This window comes from Triticum urartu, chromosome 1A (assembly GCF_056163025.1).
Source record: "Triticum urartu cultivar PI428250 chromosome 1A, HENAU_Tu73, whole genome shotgun sequence".
In the NCBI taxonomy this organism is placed as follows: Eukaryota; Viridiplantae; Streptophyta; class Magnoliopsida; order Poales; family Poaceae; genus Triticum; species Triticum urartu.
Window position 1 is genome coordinate 51408519 of NC_141873.1, and position 22576 is coordinate 51431094.

Sequence of the window (22576 nt, forward strand, 5' to 3'; positions counted from 1 at the left end):
TTTTTATAGAGATTGGCTAGGTGGTTTGAGCTGAAATTTTGTACGTAGGAGTTATCTAGGAGGGCGCATAAGCTGGAAAATTTTCAGGAATTATAGATGCCTGTGGAACATAGTTCCTTCCCAGAGCGACAATTATGTCAAGGAATTAAAATGAATTGTTGGGGAAAATTGGCTTGCTGGTTTGGCTTAAAATTTAGCATGAGGAGATGATATATGGGTATGAGTGCACTGATAAAATTTCATACCAATGGAGTAATCACATATGGTACATCCTTCATAGTGCTTTCCTCTGGACAAAAACTTTGCAAAGCATTGGTCATTGTACGTCCATTGCCGGCTAATCTTCATTACACAACACCGAAAAGACTAAATTAATACAAGTTCATACATAAATTTAAGTTCATACATAAAGTTCATACACACTTATTCTCATAAAACAACATACAAACTCTATAGCTAAAGCATTTAAATGCAACAACAAATGCGATCAAGATCGCAACTAAGGTAATAATTGATCCAACAGCATAATGATACCAAGCCTCACTATCAATGGCATATTTTTTAATCTTTCTAATCTTCAATCGCATTTTCTCCATCTTGATCTTGTGATCATCGACGACATCGACAACATGCAACTTAAATTCCATATTCTCCTCCTCAATTCTTTTCAAAAAAAATCAAATACTCGTTTTCATTTTCAACTAAATTTAACCTCTCGACAATAAGGTCGATTGAAATTTCCGGTTCACATACCTCCTAGATAAAAATATCTATGTCAACTTGATGGGCATAATTTTTCATAAACACGAAATGCAACAAATAGTTATAAAAGAGAATATACCACATCCGAATCATACACCGGACGAGGGCCGACGGGGACGGATATCAAAACCATGCCACTATGTATAAAAAACAACGTACGGGTAAGATAATTATACAGTAACTATATATCTAAATCACACAAACATGATTTTTTTTATATATAAAAAGGATAAGAACAAGAGGCTCTACACAAGGTGGTGCCGGCAACGGGATGGTGCGGGCGATTGACGGTGGTTAGGACGGAGACTGGAAGGCACTAAGTAAACCACACCTATATATGCAAACTAAGAGTTATTTTGACCTCAAATTGCATTTAAATCAAACACTACCACATATAATTCCTCCCAAACTAAAACCCACAAATCACTATACTTGTAGAGCATTGCAAGAGCTAATCTAGCAATGAGAGATGAAAGGACAAAGTTGCTAACCTTTGTGGTCACTTGGATGGATGGGGTGCCTTCAAATCTTGACAAGTTTTGGCAAAAATGAAGGATGAGCTCGAGAGGAAGAGGAAGAAAACAGAGGAGAGGAAAGAGGAAGAACAGAGAGCTCGGGCTCGACAAAGGGTTGATATAGGATGATCTTTAGTCCCGGTTGGTTATACGAACCGGGACTAAAGGTGCATCTCTAGTCCCGGTTCGTGTCACGAACCAGGACTAAAGGTGTTGGTGGGGCCGCAGCCTGACACCAGCCTACCACCACCTCTTTAGTCCCGGTTCGTGGCACGAACTGGTACCAAAAGTTCGCCATGAACCGGGACTAATGAGCACCGTCTGCCTAGCAGTTGGAACCGGCACTAATGGTCACATTAGTGCCGGTTCAATTACAAATCGGGACTAATGAGCTGAACATTAGGCCCTTTTTCTACTAGTGTTCACAAACTCAATGTGGGTCCAGAAACTAGATTGGGATGCTATGCTCACCATGAGCATGGAATCTTGAATATTTTTACATATTCAAGGTTTAAACGAGTCAAAGAATCTATGGGAATTTTCTTGGAATTCTTAGAAAGACAAAAATATAGGTTGCTTCACAACCTAGGACAAAAAGGGCTATTCCTGTCATAGAAAAAGGAACATTTAATTGAAATAGAAATTAGAGTTGGGCTAGGATTGGATGACATGATCTTGGGAATGTTTTGAAAGCTTTGATTCACTTGGGAACAGAAAGGAAGAATATTCTCAAGCTTTTAAGTCCAAAGAGTCATTCAAATGAAAATCCAATTCAAACTTCAAACAAATTCAAATGGGTTTTTGAAAAGAAAATTTGTGAAAAACCAGGGTGTCACATCCAACTCAGCTTACTGTCCACACAAGCAAGCCACGTCAGCCCGATAGGTAGGCCCAATTTGTCAGTTTCACTGTTTCCGCGAGTTTACCAGACAATCAGTGCTCTACATTAGTTGTTTGGCACATAATTGGTGGTTTCTCGTGCCCTACCTCAGATATGGTACTAAGTTGTTACCCTAGCCCCAAGTGTGGTGATTTTGAGTAAATAACTCATCACATCATAGTTGAATTGCGTACTCCTAAATTCCTGTTATTTCCATATGTTGTGCAGTGTCTTCACCTTGGTTCACATCAATCGTACGTATAATGTATCAAGTTTAAACAACCAGTTGAGTTCTGATTCATATGAGTGTATTCTTTACCACACAGGCATTGTGTACTTTTTCTCATGTTCAGTACTTAAGAAACAGCTAATTATGTATATATCCCGAAGATGTAAATCTATTTCCCTTCCAGTTTTCCACTCTGAATAGTTAAACTTTCAGGTGATTATATTGTGAGATATAATTATGTAAGTACTTCGTGAAGTTGGTTCGCTTTTGAAATGCCAAGTCTCTTGAATTAGCTTCAACAGGTACGTTGTTTTGAACTATGAAGCCCTCTTACTATGTGGTCAGAAATTAACTTTGCATACTTTTGTTAAGCAACTTTCCTATCCTCTAATATTTGATGAAACACTTCTTCACATTGACTTCCAACGGTAGAAGGGAGATGGATTTAAATGTTCTGCACTGGCTGTATTTTAGTAATATAACTGCACGGTTGTACATTACTATCTTTGTTCAGAGTGCAGAGATTTGGTGTACAGGCTCATCTGCACCCGATCAGAAAATAATTCACAACAAATTAAAAAAAACCTTTTTTTTGCATGGTAGATAGTTTATTGTGTGATGTCCGCTCCAATTTTCAGATCATTTGTACATCTCAGTAGCTCTATCAAAAAAGACAAATTGGGTCAGAACTATACATGAACAATAAAACTTTTTACAGACCCCAAATTTACCTTTTTTTTGTCGAGAGCTGGTCATATGTCCAAATAATATGAAAATTGAAGCAAGCCCTGCGCATCAAATTATCTACCGTGCAAAAAATGGAATTTTTGAATCTTTTTAGTATTTGTTTTGATTTTTTTTTCAACGCGGGTACGGATGAGCCTGGGCTCAGAATGGATATTCGCTTTGCCCACTGTCTTTGAGTAATGCGACTTGCAAATTCCTAGCAATCTCCAGTTTTGATTGTGGGATTCACACATGGATATCACTGAAGCTAATAGACTGATACTGCATTTGTTCTGATGGTGTCGTAGTCACTTCATGCAAATATTTGTAGGTAGTTGTGTGATGAGTGTCACTACTACATTCTTCTATAGTGTCGCTTCATGTTGTAATCTGAAAGTGAACATAATTTATAACTTCATGTTCTATTTGTTTCGAACTTGCGCACTATATTTGTCCTGCTCAATTCTCTCTCTCTCTCTCTCTCTCTCTCTCTCTCTCTCTCTTTGAGAAAGGTAAACTAATAAACGTATTCGATAGTGAGGAGCTATACTTTGTTTTTCTGATTGCTCAAGCCCATGAACTATTCAGATGTGACACTATAATTCATTCAACCTTGATGCGATCTCTAAAACCTCATCAAACATTCCGCAGCAATGCGCGGGGCATCTTCTACTCCCTCCGTCCCATAATATACAAAAACACTCTTATATTATGATACAGAGGAAGTAGTTTTTTGAAAAAACCACCGTAATGGCAAAGGGGGCAAGCACCAGGTGACGGTTGCCGTCGCGTCAGCAGCAGTAGCAAAGCTGAGTTGATTCCCAGTTATTCCCATGCGGGCGAGCACCACGGGGATGTTGTCGTCGCGTCAGCAGCAGTAGCAAAGCTGAATTGATTCCCATACGACGCTGATTCTCATGCACCTTGTTGAGCGTTTTGTGCCGACGCTGATTCTTTTAAGTGCGCTCTCTCCGGCTACGCAGCACACTCTCACTCTCACATCTCTTTGGTTAGCTTCTGAGCAAAGAGAGAAAGCAGCTAGTTTCACCACGATTTGTACTGATTTGGAAGCTGATCTGGAAGATGGTGATGTCGAAGAAAAGATAGATCATGGTAAGCTCTATGTTATGTGTTATTTCTATTTACATGCACCGTATATTTGTTCTGATCGATTAGCCCGGCCGTAAGTGTGTTTCTCTGCTGTTTTAGGCACAAGTTGATCATTTTTGGAGAGTCGTTTGGAGCTTTTGGAGTAGGATTTGTTGTGAGAAGTAAACTAAGAAGTTGAATATAAAGGTACTACGAGCTATGCAGTACATGCAAATTTTTATATACTCCCTCCGTTCCTAAATATAAGTCTTTATAGAGATTTCACTATGGACCATATACGAATATATATAGATGCATTTTAGAGTGTAGATTCACTCACTTTGCTCCATATGTAGTCCATAGTGAAAACTCTACAAAGACTTGTATTTAGAAACGGAGGGTCTATAGCAAAATCTCTATAAAGACTTATATTTAAAAACGGAGGGAGTATATAGTAGCGTTGATTCGAGGACGGCATTTCGTTGCCCAGAGCATCTACTCCCTAGGATTAACAATAAAATCATAAGAAATAGAAAAAAAAAAACTCTGAAAGTTTTGGCAGCAAAGATGAACAAATTTTCTAAGGGCTCGCAACATTTCATAGCAATTGGGCATCGCAGGAGCTCCAGACAAAAAACATCAGGGTGTTGAGAATGGTTCAAATTTTTTGATTTTGGAGTAATGATATTTTTTTCTGTCCCGAGCTCAATCACCATGAAATTTTGCACACACTTGAAAAATTTATTCATCTTTAATGCGTATAAATTTCAAATTTGTTTACTTTCTTTTAGTTTCTACTGTTCAAGCAGGAGCATCTCTGCTCGTGACCAACTAATTATCACAGTGATCAAAATTTAGACGCGTCAATTAGACAAACAAAACTTAGATGCGTGAATTAGACAACCAAATTAAGTCAGCCTGATAGACTTAGAGCATCTACAGGCACAAACACCAAAACCCGCTCCCCAAATGTCTGCGGACGCAACAATGAAAAAATGTCCTTTGCATCCATGAACCTCCAATTTTATACCTCAAATCCATACTAGCCATGTAAATTTAGAAAATCTACATACTACATATATATCTAAATTACTCATCGTCAGATATGTCAACGATCTCCGCGTCGGGTGGCGGGTAGATGGGCGCGAGGGGCAGCTCCAGCTCGTCCTTCTCCGCCCTCTCCTGCCGGATGAAGCGTCCGTTGGCCTCCATATAGGCCTCATCATTCTACGAACTATAGAGTATAAATAACTGGCGTCAATTTCCTTCCTGAAAGCATACTTGCTCAACTAGAAATGAAATTGCCAGAAATTATATATCAAAGTACAATTATAATTGAAAAGTTGTAATATTTACTTTCGTACCACTGATTTGTTCTAGTCCAACTAATACTACCATCATTTTTCACTGACCTAAGTCTCACAAACAACACTACATAACATTCTTTTAGACAAAAGCACCAATACATGCAGATCTTACTGAAATCAAACATATGAAGGCATCATCTTCAAAAGGTGGTATATTGCAAATTTTACAGCAACAATGGCCACTCTGAATGCACATTCCACCAAGATTCGTTATTGAATCATGTAGTTACAAGCAAAGTTGACCTCGGTAATGTTCCTTGGAGGGCTTGTTATTGAATCCTAATAGTTACAAGAAAAGTTGACTCAGTAATGTTGCTGGGAGGACTTGTGCATGTGGCTGCAAGCTTGCAGGTTGATTACCGTGCATCTTGACTTGAAGGCCGCCAGCACAGAATCTCATTGGAAGGTTATGGATAAAATTAGTTGCCCCAAAAATTGGAAAATTGGAGGGCGGTGACGGCGAGTGTGCGACTGTACGCGCTGCTGAGGAGCTGGGGGCGGGAGCCAGGCAGTAGATTTAGTCGAGATGCCAGCCAGGCCTACGACCACGCATAGAGGCGCGGGAGGCCACAGCCAGCACCACCCTCACCATAGCTCGATCGGGCCGATGACCACTTCGTAGGTTGGCAATGAGCCACTTGACGAACTGGTACGTGAACTGCGCACCGCACGCTGCCATTGACAGCGGGTAAGGCACCATCGGGTCAGATTTTGAGCCTACCTGCTGGAACGTCTTCTCCAGGGCTGGTGGATCCGCTCCCCCTGAAACTCTAGGTTTCCGAAGGAGAAGAGAGCAGAGGTGGATCGCAGGAGAGCAAGAGGCTGGTGTATATGTCTCTCGCGACAGGTTTTCCCACGGTCGAGCGACGGTTGGCGATTGCTAAAACCTTCATTAGGTGTGACAAAGGCACAGAAGTCATCTGCTGTTTCAGAGGGTCGATCAGAAATTGACAAACCCATAAGCACTAGCCCCGGCCACCATGTTGAATAATCACATGCCTGTTAAACAAAAGGGGAATGAAAACAACCAAAGGTAAAATAGATAATGGTCAATGAGGCTATTGCAAATAATGGTGTTCAACATATGATTTGGCCAATATACCAGCTATTTTCATCTAATATATTTGAAGTAAAGGGTTCTAATAGTGCCTTGCAGCAAAACCAATTTGAGTTTATATTTTAACTAATTCTAATAAGAGTACAACACATGCAGGGGTATCATCTTGGGGAAAGAAGACAAATTACCTGACAAAAGCAAGGTACAAACTTTATTACGACACTTCTATCATATTCTTATAACAATGGTCCACGCACCCCTGAATACATTAACCTGATTATCCAAATCAAATTTTATCAAATTTTCAGAAAATTAGAGTAGAAGGCAATAGCAGGTATGTTATGCCACAATTTGCCTCTAGCACATCTACAGTCTAACTAATAAATGAAAATATTTTACATTATAATGCAAATAATGTATGAAAAAATGAACGCAGGCAAGCTAGGACGAAGCGAAGTTGATCTACAAACAAACAAAAACTAGAAGCGTCCAAAGTTATTAACCATGATGGGTAACCAGTCGGATATTCATGTGCAATAAGACAATCTACACCATCAGAATGGAAGGTACTGACTTGCATTCTACTATATTATTAGGTATTCATTAACAAGAAAATAGCTCATGACACGTACCTATATAAAAATAATTGATCGTGAAATAAATATATTACAGGCCATTCACATGCGAATATACATCCACTGACGTTGTAGCTTGCCAAACAAGGAAAAAGGTAATCACATAATTATGATATCTTCATATTACTTTTAGTGTGCTATGCAGATAAAGTTTAACTCCTTTTATTTTCAGAGAATAACAAATGATCATGCTACAACTACAACAATTAAAGAGCAAGAAAGGTGCTCACTTTAACAACATCATCATGGCTGTTAGTCCCTGCCTGGTATAATGGACTAACAACTACCAAATATATTTTGTTGCAGCATTTCATTGGGTCCAAATAAACAAAAACCAATGAAGAGGAAACAGATAGTCCATGGAAATCAAAGCAACAAGCGTGCAAGGTTGGTTCAGAGAAAACAAAATGGTGACATTGAATTTGCTTCGAGTACAACAGTTGAAGAACACGCTTTAGAAGCATCAAATTTTGCCAGAGGCTCGACAGATACCGATTTGACTGGAAGAAAAGAAATAAGTAGGTTGAATCGAGCAAATAGGAAGTTACAATTGATGAAAAAAAGAGGTAAATTTCAGAGCTCTCCAAGTGAAGTTTCAAATTTCGGAAAACCAACATGCTTATGTCCATTCTGCAATGCTATAATGTGGCATCAAGAGAGAAGCAAGAACAACACAAACATATCAAGACCAACATTCGGACTTTGTTGCAAGGAAGGCAAAGTCAAATTGCCACCATTGAAGAAACCTCCAGCATACCTTCAGCATCTACTAATGTCTAATGAAAAGGGAGAATCCTCAAATTACAGAGACAATATCAGGAACTATAATTCAATATTTGCATTTACTTCGATGGCTGGCCAGGTCGACTACGAGATAAACAAAAGAGGGGGTGCACCGTATGTTTTTCGCTTGAATTGCCAAAACTATCATCAAATTGGCACATTGCTACCTAAAGATAGTGGAGATAATGGTTGCAGGCCAAAGTTTGCTCAATTGTACATTTATGATACAGAAAATGAGGTCAAAAACAGAATGCAGGCTTCGACCTCAAAGGAAAGGAAAACACAACTAGATGAAGGCATTGTGTCTAGATTATTGGAGATGCTTGATGAGAACAACGAGTTAGTGAAATCATTCCGTATGGCAAGGGATAGATACCAAGAGTCAGATCTCGAAAATGTTAGGTTGCGATTAATTGGTAAAAGGTCCAGCGATGGAAGACAATACAACCTACCAACTGCATCTGAAATAGCTGCACTCATTGTTGGGGAACAAACAGGAGAAAATGTTGGCCGGGATATAATAGTAGAAAATAAAGACAAACAACTCCAAAGAATTTCAGAACTACATCCAAGCTTTATGTCTATGCAATACCCATTATTATTCCCATACGGAGAAGACGGATTCAGACCAGAAATAAAATTAGAAGAAACAAAGCGTGGCGAAGGAAAGAGAAAGCATGTTACCATGATGCAGTATTATGCATATCGCATCCAGCAGCGAGTGAACCAGTCAGTAGTCTTGCAGACGAGTGGCAAGTTGTTCCTTCAGTTCATTGTAGATGCAGCAACATGCATTGAGCAATGGAGGCTGAATTGGTACAGGATGCATCAAGGGACACTTAGAACAGAGCTATATAGCGGTTTGCAAGACGCAATTGATAATGGTGATACGAGAACTGATCAAGTAGGTAAAAGAATTATACTACCTTCATCATATAATGGAAGTCCTAGGAATAAACAGCAGTATTACCACGACGCAATGGCGATATGTCGGTGGGCTGGATATCCAGATCTGTTTATCACTTTCACATGCAACCCAAAGTGGCCAGAAATACAGACCATGTTGGACTTCATACCAGGCCAAAAACCAGAAGATCGTCCAGACATTATCAATAGAGTGTTCCTTATAAAGCTCAATGAACTGATAGAAGACATATACAAAAATAAGCAGTTTGGAAAAGCAATAGCAAGTGAGTAAACCCAGTTTCAGCCAATTCCTACCTATCATCGCAACTAAGTTAATTATGGACATTATCTTCATATCTTGCCTCATTGTTTGAATATTAGAACACATTGTAAATTACTACGCAAACTTAAAATGTAACTAATGAAATTATAATGCTTTGTTGTAGTTGTCTACACTATCGAGTTCCAGAAAAGAGGCCTACCTCATGCACATATACTACTATTTCTGGATCTAGGCGACAAGGATCCTAGCCCCCAAAATATTGACCAGATCATATCAGCAGAGGTACCAGACAAGGATGCTGACCCAGAAGGTTACATGGCAGTTGAAAATTTCATGATGCACTGGCCATGTGGACAACCGCACTGCAAGTCATCGTGCATGATCAATGGGAAGTGCTCAAAACATTTCCCTAAGATGTTCTGTGAGGAAACAAGCATTGATGAAGAAGGATTCCCAATATACAGAAGAAGAAATGATGGAAGGACGGTAGAAAAAAATGGAGTACAGCTAGATAGCAGGTATATTGTTCCATACAACAGGGACCTGATAGTCAAGTACCAGGCCCACATAAACGGGGAATGGTGTAATAAATCAAGATCCATAAAGTATGCGTTCAAGTACACCCACAAAGGAGAGGATAGAGCAACTGTAATTTTGGGAACTGGAAACAACTATGATGAGATACAAATGTACCTTGATGCACGATACCTATCTCCAGGTGAAGCATCTTGGCGTATATTTGGATTTGAACTTCAGCATCGGCAGCCTTCTGTACAGAGACTGCAATTCCACCTTCAAGATGAACAAATGGTTGTGTTCCCAGACTCAACTGATATTGAGCAAATTGTACATAGAACTGGCATCGAAAAAACAACTTTCACTGAATGGATGACCGCTAATCAATTGTATGAGGAGGCCCGTGATCTGACATATGCAGAATTCCCCACTAAGTGGACGTGGCATGCAAAGAAGAAAAAATGGAAACCAAGGAAAGGCAGGAAACAATCTATTGGGAGGATCTACTATGCCCATCCAGCAAGTGGTGAGAAATATTACCTAAGAATACTGCTAAACTCTGTCAAAGGTTGTAAATCATTTGAGGACGTCAGAAAAGTAAATGGTATTATACACCCGACCTATAGATCAGCATGTTACGCCCTTGGATTACTCAATGATGACAAAGAATGGGATGATTGTATTAAGGAAGCATCAATTTGGGCTTCTGCACAACAAATGCGCCAACTTTTCTGCACAATACTCCTTTTTGGCGAGGTCACAGATCCAGGAAAACTATGGAAATCTACATGGGAATTACTCTCGGATGACGTACAACGACATCAGAGGAGAATCTTGAACTTTGATGAACTTCAGCTTCATCCTGAACAAATACAAAACCTCACACTTATAGAGATAGACATGTTGCTAAGGAGAGGTGGAAAGTCATTAAAAGATTATGAAGAAATTCCATTACCAGATAGCAACTCACTGCAAGGTCTAGAAAATAGGTTGGTAAGTGAAGAGCTTAACTATGACAGAGATTCTCTCCAAATAGAGAAAGTGGCATTACTTAGAAAGTTGAATCCAGAACAGAGACAAGCTTTTGATGCAATACTACAATCTGTAAATAGCAAACTAGGCAAATTGATATTTGTCAATGGATATGGTGGGACAGGAAAAACATTTCTTTGGAAGGCAATCACGACATCACTACGATCTGAAGGAAAAATAGTTTTAGCAGTGGCATCCAGTGCAATAGCAGCGCTTCTTATACCTGGGGGAAGAACTGCACATTCAAGATTTCGCATCCCACTCAACATCATTAATGAGTCCACATGTGACATCAAGCAAGGATCTTGTCTTGCAGACCTGCTAAAGAAAACATCATTAATTATATGGGACGAAGCACCAATGGCGAACAGACATTGCTTCGAAGCATTGGACAAGAGCTTGAGAGACATTCTAAGGTTCACAAACGAAAATAGTACAGATAAACCATTTGGAGGGATGACAGTAGTGATGGGAGGTGACTTCAGACAAATCCTGCCGGTAATACCGAAAGGGCGAAGATCTCACATTGTTGATGCATCCTTAAAACGTTCCTACTTATGGAAACACTTTGAGGAATTCAAGCTCACTCAGAACATGCGTGTTTCTGCACTAACAGATACTCCAGAGGAACAAAAAAAGACCACAGATTTTGCGGACTGGATTCTAAATATTGGAGATGGATTAGTTGGAAATAAAGAAGAAGAGGCATGGGTACATATACCTGAAGACTTGCTTCTGCAGAAAGGAGAGAACCAATTTGAAACGATCATCAACAACACCTATCCAAACCTATGGACGAACTACACCAACCGAACATACTTAGAAGAGAGAGCCATCTTATGTCCAAGAAATGACATGGTTGATGAGGTAAATTCTTACATTATGGGTAGAATAGAAGGTAAAGAGGCAACATATCGAAGCTCAGATACAGTGTGCAAAGCAATGTCAAATTCAGAAGATGTAGATCATTTGTACCCAACAGAATTCCTGAATAGCTTGAAGTGCCCTGGAATATCAGACCACATACTACGGCTGAAAGTAGGCCTGCCAATTATGCTGCTACGGAATATCAACCAAAGCGAGGGCTTATGCAATGGTACGAGACTAACTATAACACAGCTAGGCAAATGGTTCATAGAAGCTCAAATAATAACAGGGACAAACATTGGAAACAAGGTATTTATTCCAAGGATAATTATGTCACCAAGTGACTCAAAATGGCCGTTTGTGTTGAAAAGGAGGCAGTACCCAATATCAGTTTGTTTTGCAATGACGATAAATAAGAGTCAAGGGCAGTCGCTAAAACATGTGGGCCTATATTTACCGAAGCAGGTGTTCACTCATGGCCAACTCTATGTAGCGGTGTCAAGAGTTACAAGTAGAGATGGACTTAAAGTTCTCATTTCAGATGAAGAATCTAAGGAAAATAATTCGGCAAAAAATATTGTGTACAAGGAGATCCTTTAGTGCAAGAGATCTTAGAATATTTGTATTTTACTCTATATAACGTTCTTAAATAGGAATTCCGTATCTTTGAAAATTTGATCTAGCACTAAAACAATATGTAGTCTGTGCATTTGCATAATCAGAATAAAAAAAAGTAAGAACCATGAATGTGTACCTTTGTGGTCACACCGCTGCAATAATGCTCAAAAGAAAATTAGGCTCCGGGACTGGGGCTCCATGTTGTTTCACCTTGCCGGGAGATTATAGCTTCTCGCTACATGTAATTTTGTTTTTCCCCTCTTCTTTCCCCCCTCTAATCCTCATGTAGACGTTTGGCAATAAAGGTTCAGGCAGGCGTAAGCCCGCCGTTGACGCGTCAAGAAAAGAATGTGTACCTTTGGTTTACTTAGTATCTGCAGGTTGAAAACTAGGAGGTCCGAAAACTGAAGTGTACAAATAATCTTCTACCTCGGGATTTAACAAAATAAAATTTTAAAAACAATATGTGGCGCAACCGCCGACTATATCAAGGACAACACACAGAATAAGCTGATGCGGATGACCTACCGATTCAGCTCTGGCAATCTCCTTACGACTCCTCTACCACCCATCTCTACACAACACCTACATCACCTCACTGCACATCCACATACAGACCCAAAAGGGAAATAAGACATCCCCTCCAAGCAAGTTTCCGATTCTTAAGATAATACATACAGAAAATCTAATGATTTAGCCACACATGATGTATCCCATAGTGGTTGCTTCTCTCTCACTTCCAGGTTGTCTACCAAGGTCAGATTTGGTGCTGACAAATTGAAGGACTAGAAGGTACAATCAAAAGGGGGAACAGAATGTATGGCTAGCGGTTGGATCAGGGATTTCCTTTTGGGGGACCGGCGAGTGGAGAGAGGGAGAGCCGTCGGCGGTGGCACAGAGGAGTGGAACTAGCGGCGACTCGGCATAGCCCCGCAGCGGATTCCTGGATCAATCTTTGCCATGGATGTGGACGTCCATGTTTGGGAGATGAGGGAAGAAAGTATAGCACACAACATGTTCCTGTTATTTATTTCTTTATTTATTGGGCACATGGATCTCAGGATAGCAGGCAACAGTACGCTACTATCAATTTTTCTTCACCGCACATGTGAGCCCCAAAAATACATATGTAATTTCCATACAGATAAGTAATAGGGTATGGATACCATAAGCCTGTGCATATACACGCTACACACATATACACGATGAAGAGTGAACGACTAAGAAAACAAATATGAATAGAAATTCAATAAAACTATACTACTATTGGCCATTGCAAACTGATGTCACATAATTATTTGGTTAAACATCAGTAAAATGTTGATTTCATTTATTCTAAATAGCTGTGATGTTAAATATGTAAGAGAAATAAATATGTTATTTACATGCCATTCGAAAAAAAATGATATTTATGTGCCTATTTAATTATAAATCATAATAACTTATTCCTTATGATATTTCTTATGCATATAAATTTTCTCATTCAATAAATATTAAATTGTGCTAGCCCGTGCATTTATGCGGCTCGATTTTGATAGATTTATTCATTGCACAGAATGCTTTGCCTTCTGATAATTTGGTTTAGTCATTTGAACTTGTTTCTTGTTGTCGCCGTTGTAATGAATGAAAAATATCTCACTCCATCCTTTTATTTAGAGTATATGGATGATAGGTTTTCGACTTGCCATATATTTACACTAGTAGAAAAATGGGCTTTTGTCCCGGTTGGTAAGGCCCTTTAGTCGAACCGATTGGTAACACCAACCGAGACTAAAGGAAATTTTATGATTTTTTTTAAAAAAAATTAATTTTTTTATTTCAAATTTCTGCATTATTTTAACCTCTAGTATGTAATCACCATCCCTCATCACTGCTCAATTTGTCCTCTAATCACCCCTCATCACTCCAAATCATCTAACTTCCCAAACGGTCACCCATCCTCCCACTCCCCCAGCCTGAGCACGCTTAACTTCCGGGTTCTATTCTCTCTCGTTTCCAAGTCTGCACTTGTTGTTTTCCTAACAATAGTAAGATGTCAATCCTATTAACCTTCATGAATTTTGCTTGAGCATGAAGTGACATATTTCACTGTTTGAGTTTGAAACTATTGTTTTAAAAAACAGTAATTATTTATTAACACTAATATTTCTTAAATAATTAGTTTGACCATTCTTTGACCATAGTTTGACCAGATTTGAGCAAAATTCAAAATAACTGAAATAATTATTTAGTAACACTAATATTCTGGAATAATTAGTTTGACCATTGTTTGACCAGATTTGACTAGTATTTTTTTCGATTTTTTCCACTCTAGATCTTAAAAGCCCCGTAACTTTTTTTCTGTTAGTTTTTTGAGGATTTTGAAAATGTTTAACGGGGTTCCCCCGTTAAATTCGGATGTAACTTTTCGAGATCATATAAAAAACTTTTTAATCCGAGTTCGTATGCAAAAGTTATGCCCATTTTACAAATTCCAGAGAGATTTTGCAAATAAAGTCGAAATTCATATTTGTAAATTTTCCCAACAAGTAGACCACATATCACATGGGAAACTTATTTTATTTTATTTTATTGACATTTCCATCATTTTCTTTTGTTTTTTCTAAAACTGAAAAGGCGGTCTAAGGGGGGGGGGAGAGTTTGAAAATGGGACCTTTAGTACCGGTTCGTGCCATGAACCGGTACTAATGCCTTAAAACCCATTAGTACCGGTTGGTGGCACCAACCGGTACTAAAGGTCTAACCTTTAGTCCCGGTTGGTGCCACCAACCGGGACTAATGGGGATCGCACCCTTTAGTCCCGATTCGTGTCACGAATCGGGACTAAAGGGCCACTAGTGCAGAACCGGGCAATAGCACCGGTTCGTAAGGCCCTTTAGTGCCGGTTCAGGAACCGGCACTAAAGGTTCGGCACTAAAGGCCCCCCCTTTAGTACCGGTTCAGCACGAACCGGTGCTAAAGGGGAACCACGTGGCACGAGCCAGCTCCGGGGGCCGGGAGCCCTTTAGTACCGGTTGGTAACACCAACCGGTACTAAAATGTTTGGGGGGTTTTTGGTTTTATGATTTCTTTTTCATTTAATTTTGTGTTTTCCATTTTAATTCTTTTTCGTTTGCTGGTATTTTACGGTACTACACATTGTACACGTTATGCATATATATATATATATATAAATAGAATTTCTAGTAGAACCAATCATATATATATCATCAGTGTCTCACAAACCATATTAATTCACACATACACACATGTATAGCTATATACGATTTCTCCTACATATGCATGTTGCCTTCGAAGCCAGTGGCATTAGCCTAATTGGTGCCTTCGGAACACGATGACAATTGGAAGTGGTTCATGGGGGCGGTAGCGGGTAATAGTATTCTCCCTTCGGATTTATGACCTGGTCGAGCAAAAATCCCGCTATTTCCTCTTGAAGTGCTTGTACGCGCTCCGTTGGTAGGAGCTTGTCCCGCACCTCTTTGAACTGTTAAGAAGGAGATCAATATGCATGTGTATTAGTTGTGTGACTAGATATCGATAATGGTGTAAAAATTGTGAATAGTGTTCTGACAACCGTACCTATTCCTGTCTTTGAGATCTGCTCCTTTCGGACGCCATCATGCGAATGTTCTCGCAAACGCAGAATGCACACAGATCAGTCCCCTGCGCCTGCTTCAGGGCCTTTATTACGAGAATGGAATTTAATTTGATCAGATAATAATTAATCAAGCATGATAATTAAAGAGATGGCAGCTAGCTAGCTAGCTAGCTAGTACTACTTAATTACTTACCTTGGCTCGAAACCATTTCAGCTTTGGTTTCCATTCGCCTTCCGTGACGCTGATGAACATTGCCCAAGCCCTGCCCGCCGACAAAGAAAATGAATAAAGGGGTTATTAAATAGTTCATATCATGAAATGACGAATTACTAAATAGGCCGAGATATATAGTTAATAATGATTGAAATTACCTGTTGACTATCCCAAACAAGATGTTATAGTCACTTTGTTTTTTAAGTAGCGAGTCCAGTATTTCAACTGTTCCGGCGTCAACTTTAATGATACACAAGATCCAGTGAAATCTGCATGCACACACGTTTGCATGTCTTAATTAAGCGGGCATATGTAAGCAAAAACATGTAGCTAGCTAGCTAGTAGGCAAAAACAGAGAATTTGTAGTACAAGAAAGTGTGACTCACTGGATGTTGTAAGGAAGTAGTATATCTTCATTGTATTTGAGGCGCTTCAAGAACTCTAGCATGCTGTCCTCTACCTGCTTTTCATAATACTTGCTCATTTTCCATGTGTATTCATTAACGGTGTTTGGGTCAATGAACCCAATGCCATAGCGTCCACCTTTTCTCATTTCATACATCTTCATCCTGCATAATACCACAGAAAAGAATATAGTGAGGATAATTACAGGTAATGATTGATCAAAAGGATCACTACAGCTAGCTTGAGACTTAAATTACAGAAAGAAATCACTTACAGACAATAGCAATTGATGATAGATTTGTCGAGTGCGTCTTGATTGTATAACTGAAACAGTTCAGAATACTCAACGGCCACAGCTTTCTCATGGTAGTAATCATCCTTCTTGACATCCACCATGAGGGACTCTCGATTGGATCTCTTGGTAATGTCCATGTACCATTGATGCAATTCATACATTCTCGTTGGGAGCTTGTTGACATCTTCTGGCTCGACCAAAGGTTCGCCCCGGGCATATTTCCGTTTTATTTCCTCCTCTGTAATCCCAGGCATGTCCTCGATCTCGAGGAGTTGTCCAACAGTGATCTTGAGTTCTTCAGCCTGCATTATATGCTCCTGGGTTATTACCACATCACCCAAGTCGGGAACGTAAACTGTTTGGCCACAATAATATTGGGCGCGCGTACTGTCACGTGTTGTTGGCGGCACAACAAGCGGGGGGATCGATTACGCCGCCTGTTTTCCCAGCTGGGCAACGGTTTTCCCGCATTTTTCAACGGGTGCTTGTTGTTTGCTCGAGCTCGAGCTCGCCTCCTTCTGTAGACGTCGTCGATGTAACTTCCTGATGTGGCGCTCATAGTCTGTGTCAACAGGCTTAGGAGCTGGTGGTTGAGCCATACGAATGAAGTGGTCAACTACTTCCACAGGCACTTTCTCCCTTGGCGGCGGTGGCGGTTTCGGTCCAAAATGGGCGTCGAGTTCTGCCTGCACTATGGCATTGGTTTGCTCCTCGGTCCTGTCGTAAGCCCTCATAGGAAGAGGAGTACTGAGGTTTGGACCATATTTATATCGCTTGCCTCCGCCTGTACTTCCTGTACTATGACCTCGACTCGTACCGCTACGCACCATAGCTGCGGGGTGTCTCTTCTGCGATTGCTGAGGCGGCGGAGACGGCTGACAGGGCTGAGTTGGACGAGGAGGAGTGGCCTGAAGCTGTGCCGGACTTGCAGTGGCCTGAGGTTGTGCCGGACTAGGAGGAGGAGTGGACGTCTGATGCTGTGTCGGACTTGGAGGAGGAGTGGCCTGACACTTTGCCGGACTTGGAGGAGGAGTGGCCTCACGCGTTGGTGGACTTGGAGGAGCGGGAGTCTGCTGACTCGGTGGCGGACTTCGACGAGGAGTCGGGTGACGCGGTGTCTGTGGCCTTCGAAAGATGACGCAATCCTTTCTCCATAGGATGACACGATGTATGGCCTCTCCCAATGTGTGCTCGTCGGCACCTCCAGGAATGTCAAGCTGTAGCTTCGAATATGGGTCCACCACCTCATCAACCAAGACACGAGCATAGCCCGCTGGAATCGGGTTGCAATGGAAGGTTGCCTTGGGGGAATTTGAAAAAGCAACGGCGTCCGCCACCTTCATGGATATGTTCTTCATTTTGAAGTGTAGTTCGCAGTTAGTGTTCTCCGTGATGTCATCCACGGGGTATCTATCCAGCACTACTGCGTCGCCCGGGACAGAACCCACGCTGCTTCTCGGCATGGATGGGGCGGTGGTATCCAATGCTGGATCATCCGCTAGCTGCTGCAGATGCTGAGACCCCCTTTGCTGGCTAAGTGAGTCGATCTGCTCCTGCTGCCACTGGAATTTAGCTGCCAATTCCGCTTGACTTGCTTCCAGGCCTTGAAGGCGTTCATAGTCCCGCTTCCTCTGCTCCTCCTCCATCTTCCTCTTCTTCTCCTCCGCAATCTTCTTTCTCGCACGGGTTCTGTAGTCGGCATTCCAGTCCGAAAACCCCTCATACCACGGAAGAGCGCCCTTGCCTCGTGTTCTTCCCGGGTGTTCAGGATTTCCCAGGGCACGCGTAAGCTCGTCGTTCTCTCTGTTGGACTGGAACACCCCCGATCGAGCCTCTTCTATTGCAACAAGTAGCGCATCGTCGGCTCCGTTCAGACATGCCTTCGTCGAAACATTGCCTGTCTTCGGGTCCAACTCCCCCCCATGCGCATAGAACCAAGTCCTGCACCTGGGGGGCCAGCTCTTAGTAACCGGAGTGACACTTGCATCCTCCATCTCTTTCTCAGACTTATCCCACTTAGGCATTGCCACCGCGTAGCCACCTGGCCCCAGCTTATGGAACTTATCCTTTTTTTGGCATTCTTCTTGTTTATTCTCGATCGTTCCTTAGCTAATTCTGAATCCTTGAATTTCACGAAATCGTCCCAATGAGCACTTTGATTCTCTAGTATCCCCTCGAATACTGGAGTCTTCCTTCCTCCCTTGACGTACTTCTCCCACGTCATTCTCTTGTGGTTCTTGAATGCAACCGCCATCTTCCTAAAAGCAGCGTCCTTGACTTTTCGCACATCTGCTTCTGTGATATTATCTGGTAGGGTGAAATGTTCCATGAGAGTATCCCAAAGCAGTTTTTAAGTAACATCTGGACGTGGCTTTGCTGGCTTTCTCCATTCTTGAAGGAAGATCGGGAGTTGGTCCTTCACAAGAACTCCGCACTGACGAACGAACTTGTCCGCAATCTTCTTAGGCGCTAATGGTTCACCCTTAGGTTTGAATGCCTTGATATTGTACTTTACGCCCTCCTTCAACTTTTTGTTTGGGCCTCATTTCGTCCTTGTGCCTGAAGATTTGCTCGATCCGGATGGCTGAAAGAAGAAAGATCGATTCGTTAATATATCTTCAACTCATTTAAAACATGCGATGATCACCAGATTCCTGCTTATATAAATATATATACCTCGCCGGTGTTTCTTGTTTCAGGATCAACATGTTCTTCATCGTAGTTCATGACTTCATCTTCTCGGTCGTCGCGATCGAATATCATATCACCCTCTCCGGTGTTGTTTAGAAATCCGGAGCCGTCAAAATCTTCTTCATTCTGATCATCATCTGGCCCGCGTATGATATCGAACATGGTCTGTTCTCTCTCTCTGTCGGTATTGTCCGCCATAGCTTTTATTTAACTATGCCAAAAGAAATATAAAACAATTTAGTATAATCTCGAATAATAGATATAATCTCGAATACATCGTCTCGAATAATAGATATAATCTCGAATACATCGTCTCGAATAATAGATTTAATCTCGAATACGTCGTCTCAAATAATAGATATAATCTCGAATACATCGTCTCAAATAATATATATAATCTCGAATAAATCATCTCGAATATTATATATCGAATACATCACTAGCTAGCTAGCTAATAAAGATCGAATACTAGAGAGTAATCTAGGCGGTGGACAACCAAAGTGAAGGAACCATCACTGGATCATAGCTCGGGTGATCTCCCCAAAGAACCTGCCAGGTATTGGAGAACCTGACGTCCATAGCAGCCATGTAGCGATGGACGTGCTCGTCCTCCTCCCTGACACGGCAACGTACCACCTCCGGCGGGGCCGGCTCCCTCCGCACCGAAAGTGGCCCACGCGAATGCCACCAAAGGAGATGAGGGTCGACGACGGGACCCGGGGCCGGGTTCCTCACCAAGCGTCGCGCCCCTGAAGGTAGCACCTCCCAGTGCCAGCCCGACGGAGCCCAGTCCCAGACATGGGTCCTCTGAAGCAGGACGTCGTCGCGAACGGGTCGACGGCGAGGATGCGGGCCGGGCATCGTCGACAACAAATACTATATGCAAATGTAACACTAATTATGCTATCATTGCATGTGTCAAAATTCTATATGCTATTTCATACTAATTAAGCATCTAACACTAAAAACAGAAAAAACAACTTCTATACATCCATTAAAAACAGAAAAACAACATTATATAAAAAAATTCCATACTAATTAAACACTAATTATATCCGGGCTCACTAAAAACACTAAGCATCTAACAATAAGCATTGCATATGTCAAAATTATATATGCTATTCCATACTAATTAAACACTAAGCATCTAACACTAAAAACAGAAAAACAACTTCTATGTGCGTGTGTGTGTGTGTTCATCATGCATGCTTGTGTGTGTATATGGGCTCGGGGGGGGGGGGGGGGGCGGCGCCCATGGTGGCCACCGGGGGCGAGGGAGAGGGGTTAGAGGGGGAGAGCTCACAGCGGGGCGACGGCGACGGCGAGGCGACGGCCCGGGGCGTGATGGGGCGGCGACGCGGGGACGGCGCGACGGGGACGGGGACGGGCCCAGGGCGGCGACGGAGACGAGGGCGGCGACGGCGACGGGGGCGGCGACGGGGACAGGGGCGGCGACGGGGATGAGGGCGGCGACGAGGATGGGGGCGGCAACGGTAACGGCGCGCGACGGGGGCGGCGTAGGACGGGGGCGGCGTCGATCGATCGGGAAGAAACAGAGGGGGAGAATGAAATTTTTCGAAGTGTTGTATATATAGAAGGCACCTTTAGTACCGGTTGGAGCCACCAACCGGTACTAAAGGTCTGTTTTGGCTAGCCCAAGCGGCGGGAAGCGACCCCCTTTAGTACCGGGTGGTGGCTCCAACCGGTACTAAAGGCCCCCCCCTTTAGTACCGGTTGGTGCCACGACCCGGTACTAAAGGGGGTGCGCTGCCAGGCGAGGGGCGCAGAAGTTTAGTCCCACCTCGCTAGCCGAAGGTCGCTCACACCTGCTTATAAGCCCCGCCGCCGCTGCTGTCTCGAGCTCCTCTCTAAAGTAGGCCTTCTGGGCCTACCTCTGCTACTCTGCCCTGTGGGGCCTATTGGGCTTGCGGGCCTGCATCCTGGCCCAACAACAGGTTGGGTTTCTAGTCGTATGCAGGCCGTTGTGGCCCGGTAGGTGGGCTTTTTCATTTTGTTTTTTCTTTTCTGCTTTATTTATTTTGTTTTATTTATTTTTAGTTGTTTTTTGCTGTATTTAGAGTTTCTTTGTGAATATTTTTGATAGTTTTTAGAAACTTTCAGTTAGTGCCGGTAGTTTTTAAATTTGAATAGTTTAAATTTTGAATTATTTGAAATTTATGAGAATCACTAGTTTGTGAATAACTTAACTTTAAAAATACATTTTCCAGTGATTCTTTTTTCTTATGTTTAATATTAGTGTGTTTTATCATTATATTCAATTTGGTAATGCTTAAGTTATTTAAAAAATGAAATGCCTTTGTAACGGATGAGTTTTCGTCCGAAACCCTGATATTTCGAAACAGATTGTCCATTTTGTACACGAAGTGCATCCAGTTTTTGCGGTAACCCTCTCTACTTTTTTGCACATGCTATGTGGGTGAAATTATGATACCATGCCAACTTTCATCCTTTTCTGAGTTCATTTGAAATGCTTTTCAATTTCAGGGTCATTTAGCTGAAAAAATCAGTAAATGCATGAAAGAATTTGCTTGCACATAAAATTTCTTCGCGTTTCAAATGCCAAAACACATAACTAGCTACCCTAACTATTACAGAGATTCCCTCCTGGGTGTGAAACACAGAAGAAAGTGATGATAGTTAAGCCGATCACATCCCAGATCTTTGGGTGTGAAACTTTTTCTTCGCATGTGTCCCTTTGCGTCGTAGCCATGGAAAATCTTCATCATTTAACGGGATGCTCGGGTCAATATTCACTGTGAATGGTGCAATTTCATCAAACTTTTCATAATCTTCTGACTTGTCTGTCTTGTCATCCACTCCCACGATGTTTCTCTTCCCAGAAAGAACTATGTGCCGCTTTGGCTCATCGTACGATGCATTCGCTTCCTTATCTTTTCTTTTTCTTGGCTTGGTAGACATGTCCTTCACATAGAAAACCTGTGCCACATCATTGGCTAGGACGAATGGTTCGTCTGCATACGCAAGATTGTTGAGATCCACTGTTGTCATTCCGTACTACGGGTCTTCCGTTACCCCACCTCGTGTCATATTGACCCATTTGCACCGAAACAAAGGGACCTTCAAACC

At 41.7% G+C, this 22576-nt stretch overlaps 1 protein-coding gene across 5 annotated transcripts; it reads left to right on the forward strand.

Annotated features, from left to right (window-relative positions):
* Nucleotides 1–4091: 4091 nt before the first annotated feature.
* On the forward strand, nt 4092–12451 carry LOC147989923 (uncharacterized). Of its 5 annotated transcripts, none has more exons than XM_087546473.1 (7): nt 4092–4225; nt 4322–4408; nt 6782–7191; nt 7298–7355; nt 7433–7482; nt 7567–9233; nt 9396–12451. In XM_087546473.1, exons 6-7 carry the CDS (start codon nt 7598–7600, stop codon nt 12245–12247), a joined length of 4488 nt encoding a protein of 1495 aa, XP_087402599.1. In that variant the 5' UTR covers nt 4092–4225; nt 4322–4408; nt 6782–7191; nt 7298–7355; nt 7433–7482; nt 7567–7597; the 3' UTR covers nt 12248–12451. The 5 variants fall into 5 exon arrangements, with proteins under 5 accessions (XP_087402599.1, XP_087402582.1, XP_087402580.1 ...); XM_087546456.1 differs by having other exon boundaries at nt 6782–6827; nt 6934–6959; nt 7062–7482; XM_087546454.1 differs by having other exon boundaries at nt 7298–7482.
* The last annotated feature ends 10125 nt before the right edge of the window (nt 12452–22576 follow it).